Source organism: Cucumis sativus, chromosome 3 (assembly GCF_000004075.3).
Source record: "Cucumis sativus cultivar 9930 chromosome 3, Cucumber_9930_V3, whole genome shotgun sequence".
In the NCBI taxonomy this organism is placed as follows: Eukaryota; Viridiplantae; Streptophyta; class Magnoliopsida; order Cucurbitales; family Cucurbitaceae; genus Cucumis; species Cucumis sativus.
In genome coordinates, this window is record NC_026657.2 from 5,561,349 (window position 1) to 5,569,728 (window position 8,380).

Here is an 8,380-nt window from a genome sequence, read left to right on the forward strand (position 1 = left end):
TACAAGTAAACCATTACAATTAATTGATAAAATAGACTATTAGAATGGATGCCAAATATTCTTTTTTTACAAAAATCATAATTGAGGACTAAAATTAATTGATTGATGGAAATTTAGAAGTTTAATAAGTAAAGTACCAAACAAAAGGTAATGAAAGGTGTAAATTGAACTTTGGTAAATTTATAGTTTATATATATAACAAAATTGAAAATATTTACTTTCTATCTAATAAAATTTAAAAATAAATAATCATAAAGCTTGTATAATTTAATGTTAATTTTTCTATAAATTCTAAATTTGCCATTCGAGAATTTCTTCATATCTTCTTTAAGAATTTATTCTTTTTCGTCATTTCTCGTCTTCGACGTCATCTTTTTTATAAAATAATATTTTTTTCCTTATTCTTTTTACATTATCAAGTAGCGTGCCCTTTTCTTCTTCTTTTTTTGTTGCAAAACTGTGTACCAATATCAAATTAATTAGTTATCTATCGCAGATAGACAGAGATAGACCAATATTACTAATAAATCGTTTAGATTTAGTACAAAATTGTTTAGATTGGATACAAGATGAAAATGTCGTTTAAATTTGGTACAAGATTGTTTAGACGGGATATCATGGTATAAGATCATTTAGACTAATATCAAGGTACAATATCGTTTAAATTGGGTTTAAGATTGTTTTTTTAACTTGTGTGTTTTTTCTTTTTCCAAATTGTTATTTTGTAAATATTTTTGCGATTTGTTCTATTTCTTAAAAGGCCTCTTAAATTAATACAATTATTAGCTACGAATTTAAATTGATATAACTTTTAAAATTTCGAAGTATAAGTTGATATTCTTAAAAAATATGTGTCTTTTGACTAGATGTTAGGTTGCATAATTAGAACTAGGGGTATAATCGAATTGGGTTGGGTTGAGAGATATTCTTAACCCAACCCATATTTTTCGGTTATATGGGTTGACAACTCAAATAACTCGAATTTAGTTTCCAACCTAATCCAACTCAACTCTTAAAATATGGGTTGAGTTTGTCGAGTTGTGTATGTTTTTTCATTTCTTTCTAATAGAAATGGAGGTGGATAGCGCGATTGTGAGGGAGAATATTGACCATCGAAAAGGAAGGTGGACGACGAGATTGTGAGGGAGAAGACCGGAGACTGAGGTGAGACAGAAGAGAAGAATCGAACACATTGAAGAAGGGTGAGCGGTGCAGAAGGGGATGCAGATTGAAGAGGGAGGAAGATCTAATTTTTTATTTTATTTTATTAAATAAATAATATATATATATATATTATATTAATTTGGATAGAGTTAAATTGAACCAAAATTTTCAACCATCCAATCGAGTTCCAACCCAACATGAAAAAATTTAATTTTTTATTCCAACCCAATCCACATTTTAACAACCTAACCTAATACTTATAATATGGATGAGATAGCCTCAGTTATTAGTGTTGAATCGATATTCTCATACTCCTAATTAGAACTAAAGATGGGATGCACCCACGTATTAGGTCCAAAATACCAATGGGACTCTTTTTTTCAATTTGATTTATGTTCAAATTGATGCATTAATGCTAATGTAGTGAACAATAAAACCAAAGTTCATCAAATTCATCAAAGATTAAAGATTGAAGATTCTATTTCTTTTCTTCACTTGTAAGAACATGAAAAAGGTTTCTCCATACCAACATTCCTTTCTTCCCTTTAATTACTTTCTTTTTACTTGAATCAAACAAGCCTATGCCTATTGCCTACCACATCCAACAACAAAAATCAAAACCCCACAATCATTTTCACTCAAATTTCCAATGAAACCTTCCTCTTCTTCAGCCATGGCCATCATTTCCCACTCTCGCACTTCACCACACATTAACAGAGAAGGCACATGTGGGAGGGTCACCAGTTGGGGAAAAGAAATTGAACCCAAGAACGTGATGAACAGGTGAAGAAATTCCTATTTTATTGATGTAACTTTCAACTTTTGCCAACGGCGGAATAGTGTGATTGTTTTTTGTTTCTTGTTTTTCTTTGTTTTTTTTCAATTTTTCTTTTTGTTTGATTTCGGACATCGAGGAATTCTTTTGCTTGATTGTTGGGAAAGTAAAAGGATGCTTGAGTGTGGGGACTTAGATAGAAAAGAAAAGGGGAAAATATATGCTTCAATCTATTTTCAACCTCTTCTTTATTGTGTTTTCTTTTCATGGGGCCCTTCACTTTTTCAAAAAAAAATGTCTTACATGGAATTGGGAACTTGGTTTTTCTCTCTTTTTCTGTTGTGCCCTTTTGGATGAAATTAAATTTATCGTCCATTTAGTGAAGAAAGTAATGAACCGCATCTCAAACCCCATCAAATCTTGTTCTGATGAGCCATTTGTCTTCCTATGATTTATGAATTTTTTTTTTATATCAGTAAGTTTCTTGGTCAGCATCAACTTATGGCACAGGACACTCTAATATTTCGGGTGTTAAGAAAATTTATAAGATGTTAAATTCCAAGTAGGTGGTTACGTGGATTGAACCATCACCTCTTAGTTCTGAGTGTTTGGTTTCCTTTCTTTGCTTGTTTTAGCTTTCGAAGAGTGGGGCAAATTTTGTTCTATTTGTGTGACTTTTTGTGGCCTGGTGTTGGGCACTTTATGTGTTTGAGCCTCAGTCAACAAACAGATGATTCTCTTATAACCATTTGAGTCAATTTTTTAGCCGAAACAAATGTATGTTGTTTTAAAATTTACTAGTTGGTTTTTTTAAACTAATAGGATTTCGATGTCTTTATCAGACATGGTGATTGTTCTGTTGACAAAAAGATTTCAATCAATGCATTTTAGGCAGAAGAACCGCATAACCGCATATGTGTTGTAATTATTACAGTTTTCTTTTCCACAACACTTTGATTTCTTTGGTAAGGAGAGAAGTCTTTGCTTAACATTTTTGATTCCTTCATATCAGGTGGATTGTAAATTTGTAATGCATTAAAATATCACAATATCTTTATAAAAAAATTAACACAAAAAATACAATAAAATAGAACTGGTCTGTAAGTACGGGTTATCCGTACAAAAAACCCCTCAATGGTGCCAAGTAAAGACTTGGGGAGGAATTAGGAATGATGGAGGAAGGAGATGCAAAATGCCCCCTCATAGTCCAACTTAGATTTTAAAATTTTCTCTCTTACATTTTATCCGCGAAATTTTCAAAATCAAAAGAGTATATTTTTTAAATGCTTAAATTGCAATTTTTTTCCCTTTGTTAAGAAATTTCTTACCCTTGTACCCTGTGTTTGGTGACATTCTCTAAAAGATCGTGTGTTAAAGCCACCAACGAAAAACAACTTAAAATTAATGAAGATAAAGTTGAAGACATTGGTAGTAATCTTCAAGATTTGGCTGAGATGTTTGGAGATACCCTCCGATGTCTCGAGGACTAGAAAACTTAATAACGTGAAACTCTTCTTTGTTTTTTAAAGCCTAGCTTTCGGGGAGGCAAAGCCTCTCTAAAGATTAGTGGGAGATGAGCATATGCACAATATGAGTGGAGCCCACAATACCCAGTTGTTAAAAAAATTAAATTAAAGTAATAAAGAAAAACTGATGGTATGGTTTAATTACTTTAACACATTAAACTTGCAGGTGGTACAGCAAATGGCTTTAGTGTTTCTGACAAAAGTTATGGGTTCCTCTCAACAGGCTATGTGAAGAGGAGAGATATATGAGGAATAATTGTGGTCTACATCACATTCTTTCCAACCTCTGCTCTTTTTTGCTACCAAACCATTTTCTTTCTTCTCTTGAATTATATGGATGTGCTTGTGCTTGGTACAGCATAGCTGTAAGGTGAGCAAAACATTATTCTCTTATGTTTCTCTTTATTATGTTGTTTTTTATCTTTATATTCTTTCTCTGAAGGAATAATTTGCTACCTATTTTTTTTATTTTTTTTTTATTTTCTCTTTTCATTCTTTTTGATAGAAAATGGTTACACAAACAAGACATGCCTTCACTTTGGGCCAAACTTTTGTTTTGCTTAAATTAATATATCAATATCATGACTGCTTTTTGTATTCTTTTTCCTTTCATCTGATTTCATGGTGTTTTTATATGAGATTGTGTGAGATTTGCTACCCTCCCCATGATGACATATGAAGGGACTTATTCAGATTGAACTTATTCAATACTTATTCATTATGAATTGGAGAATTTCAAAATGTATTTTTAGGCTAAAAGGTCTGTAAAGAAAACTTGAGAAATTTTTAGTGTTACTCTTATTTCATTGACAATAATTTTTTTTAACAGCCATAGCATAGTGACCAGTTCTAATAATGTCTCCATAAAAACCATTATCACAGAATGATTAATTATATCAAAGCAAAGCATATAGTTTATCTTTGTTTCCTCTTCTACTCTGTCCGTAAATATGGATGAAGAATCATTGTTGAGGTAAAAGTAATGGTTCTGAGTATGGGTTAGTGCATACAATTTGATTCAATGTTATCTTTAAAATTTAGGAGATGATCTGAATGGGGCAGGCTGTAAAACCTCCTCCAACTTCCTAAACACCTTTAGTTACCTCACCCATGGTGACTGGGTTTAGTTTAGGCTAAAATCTAAATGAGATTTATTTCTTTTAAAATGTGGAAACTTTTTGCAATTACCAATGAGCCCTTATTTTGGCTTCCCAGACAGGGAGGGCCATTCTTTTGCTTTCTTAAAGTTTGTTGCTTCAGACAAAGTATAGTATTCACTAAGCTAGGCATCACAATTTAATGAAAAAAGGTGTAGTAATCAAATTATAATTAACTCTTTTCCCATTTATTTTATTTTTCTATAGTGGAAAGTGTGAGTTGGTGCGGGTTGGATGCTTTCTTTATTAAATAATGGTTTGAGAAAAATAGATGTCTTGTTTTTTCATGACAGGTTAGCTATGGAATTGGAAGTATTGGATGCAAACTATCTCTCAAAACTAAATAAAAACTTTAGATGCTCTTAAGAGACTGAGTAGCTTATAACAGATGGTTTTCATCGTTTTTGATATCGTGTCATCAGAATATAACTAACTACCATCACAGAGGATCTTGGACTTCTTCATCCTCGTTCATTGGCTTCTGTAAGTTCTTGCTTTTTGTTTATTATTCTCTTCACATTCTTATTTTAACACTTCCACACAAACAGCACCCGTCCCCTGCCCTTCCTTCCCTGAACGAGGGGAGGCCTCGGTATCTTAATCATTGAAGCATGCACATTTAGGGAAAACAAAAAACATTGCAAGTTACTTTTCTGTATTTAGTTGAAGATGTAAACAAAGATAAGACAAAGAGCCACCTTCCCCCACCTGTGACTCCATATTGTGTGTGCATGTGTGTGGTGTCACCTTTTAGTTTTTTCGAAGTCTTTATGACAGTTTTAAACTTTTCTAATTTGCCCCTTCCTGCTTTAGTACAATTGACTTCATAAGATTTTTGCCCTCCTTATAACAAAATTTTTGGCTCGGCCTTGGAGATCGGATTCAAATAAGAACATGCTGAGAAAATGAGTTTCTTTTCAGGGCTAAGGAGCCATCGGCATTACATTCTTATGTAGAACCCATTTTCATCAGCATCACTTTTGTTCCAAGCAAAGCATTCGGTTGAAAAAGATTAAAACCACTACCAGAAAGTTAAAGGAGGAAGCTGCAGTGCTTACAAAATATCAGAAAAGGTATGAGTGAAATTGGGTCTGAAAGATCAAAGTCATGGAACATTTACACAACTCCAGACCAAAGCCCATCATCTCAGACAGGTATTGGTCAAGAAGCTCCTTGGAAGAACTTTGGATCATCCATGAATGCCATTTCCTTTGGCTTTGTTGCCACTGCAATCTTGATATCAATGTTCCTTGTCATGGCCATCTTTGAGCATCTGTTTAGACCAAGTTCTCCCTTCTCCTCATCTGATGAAGTTACCAACAACTCCTCAGAGTCAACTCCAGCTGAGAAATTCGCAAGTCCAAATACGGTACATTTCGAACTGAGTTGTTTGCCTTTACATTTCAAGTTTCTTGGCTTGTGGGGTCTATATTACCAACCTTTGTTTAATATCGTTAGAACTCTAGTGTTTCAGTTGGTGAGGCCTTAAAATCATTATAGAATAAGGTCTTTTTCCCCTTGAACGGATTTGCCTAAAGATTAGTAGAAGATAACTTAAAGCCAACCTTTCTTTCTTAGTTCGAGAATAAATATAAATATGTTTTATCTTGAATATAGTAGTTCTTTCTACAGTATGAGGAGAAGGTATCTATAACAGTTCATACATTGTTTTCACCCTTGAGACTTGAAAGTAGATGTCTTTTTTACCAATGAAGATAGGTATTTGTATGCATCTCGCTTTATTGCATGACTATAATGATATTTTGAAAATTTCTAAAATTAACGTTGAGAAATTTGTAATGTTATGATATTTAATTATTTAGATAGGATAACCAAATAAAAGCAATATATGAGTAAATAATGAGGCATTTTAAGTGGTGGAGTAGTGAAATCCAGGGTCCACAACGTAAGACATTAATAAAGCTAGCATGATATTGATGTTTTTTAGTCTTGAAGCCGACGAACTCCTTGGGCTGAATAAGGAAGTGGAATTGAAGGAGTTCACAACACCACACCTCCAACTCCAACTCCTCAACTCCTTGGCCGAACATCGGGGGCCCTAAGAGAATACTGATTGTACTGACTTGTTACTCAAGTGGCTTCATGAACTTCATCTCTTGACAAAACTTACACAGAAAACAACTCTAATCTCCTAGTTTTGTGACTACTATATTTCAAAATTAACTGCTATGCTAGGCTAAAAAAATCCCCACAAAATAAGTTTGACTTTTGAGTGGATTGAAAGAAAAGGAAAAAGACTAATTTCTCTGTTTTCTTCAAGAATATGATTTTGTATCATAACAGTGACAAGACACATAACATCAACGAAAACCAGTAGCAATGATTACACAATACATACTTTTTCTTTTAATGTCATGTCATTGTGCATTGAATTTGAACACTTGGAAATGATATGTTTTTCATTTTTGTTTATTGAGTGGTGGTATTTCTGTGACAGGTGTCAACATCATATGCATCTGATTTCTCAGTGTTGATGCCAGGTCAGCACATCCCCACCTTCATTGCACAACCAGCTCCTCTGCCATGTCAAAGAGAGGGAATTTATTGGCCATCTCATCGCCATAATTTTTCAGGTCCTTGAAGCAAATAGCTTCTTATTTGTTCTTGCCTCCATTGAAAGCTGTTGCTGCATTTAGGGAAACTATCAGCTTTGCTTCTTAGAATAATAATACTTGTGCTTCTTCACCCACAGGGAGATCTGCTCAAATGCTTATACTTCTTTTTTGTTTTTTTCTTTCTGGGTTGCATTTGTAAATTGATTATCAAAGAAGTTACAAGTATTTACATGAGTTTACTCGTTTGATAAAGATTTTAGTAGAAAATCACTTCACTTTTGTATTCATCTTAGGCTGATTCAAGCTACTTTCCAACGTGATACTTCTAGACTTCTTTTTCTTGAGAAGTTACTTTCGCTTTTAAATTTTATATAAAAAAATCAAAGGTAAATATTTTATGGTTTTAAAACAAGTTAAAAAAGAGGGGCTTATCATTTATATGTTATTTTGTTTTGTTTGTTTACTACATTGATTTTTTTGTAAAAATGTTTGATTCGGTTGAAAATAATTGTACTAAGCATGTTTCTGTAATTTGTATGCTCCTCTCTATTTCTTTTTTTTTTTTTTTTTGTCAAGGCCCATTATGGTCTACTTAAATTCAATCCCTTCTATTCTTAAGAGAAATATACAATAGATTCGTATCGTCGTTTTTCTCCTCGAACTAGAGTTTTCCTCATACTCCTAGTGTTATTCTTTTTTCTTCTCTTATTAACTTTTATATGGTATCAAAGCCATGGATAACCAAACCTCAGCTGACATTGACGAAAACTAACCAATGAAAAACCTACCACGAAAACCTTGACCACCGACGATAACCTCACTATTGTCGTTGCCACAAACTTGACTGATGTCATCGTCATCGCCATTCAGGCCACCGTCGACCAATATCTTTGGTGCCTATAACCTTCGTTGTCCTTACAACCAACGTCAAATTTGTACCATGTCACTGTCCAAATGCGAACTTCTTCAATCAAGTTATTGGCACTTATCTCGAGGTTGAAAGTGGTAAGTCTTCTACCCTCTATAAAGGTAAATCTTCTTGGGATGGTCGGAGTGGTATTCCCTAGCAATGGTTCAACAACAACTGGCAAATTTCTAAATGAATTTTTAACAACAAATAGCTACTTTCGGATCCCACCTCTACGAATTATGCTATTCCCTCAACCTTGTCAATGTATTTAA

At 33.4% G+C, this 8,380-nt stretch overlaps 1 protein-coding gene across 2 annotated transcripts; it reads left to right on the forward strand.

Annotated features, from left to right (window-relative positions):
- Positions 1–1,645: 1,645 nt before the first annotated feature.
- Positions 1,646–7,537, forward strand: LOC101206733. 2 transcript variants are annotated; one of them, XM_004133668.3, is made up of 4 exons: positions 3,598–3,835; positions 4,916–5,105; positions 5,544–5,991; positions 7,081–7,537. In XM_004133668.3, exons 3-4 carry the CDS (start codon positions 5,698–5,700, stop codon positions 7,222–7,224), a joined length of 438 nt encoding a protein of 145 aa, XP_004133716.1. In that variant the 5' UTR covers positions 3,598–3,835; positions 4,916–5,105; positions 5,544–5,697; the 3' UTR covers positions 7,225–7,537. The 2 variants fall into 2 exon arrangements, with proteins under 2 accessions (XP_031739301.1, XP_004133716.1); XM_031883441.1 differs by lacking the exons at positions 5,544–5,991; positions 7,081–7,537 and adding an exon at positions 1,646–1,947 and having other exon boundaries at positions 3,689–3,835; positions 4,916–5,104.
- Positions 7,538–8,380: the final 843 nt, after the last annotated feature.

Coding starts and splice junctions, on each gene's coding strand:
- LOC101206733 (XM_004133668.3), top strand. CDS start 5,698: ATGAGTGAAATTGGGTCTGAAAGATCAAAGTCATGGAACATTTACACA. Junction 5,992..7,080: donor AATTCGCAAGTCCAAATACG/GTACATTTCGAA, acceptor TTTCTGTGACAG/GTGTCAACATCATATGCATC.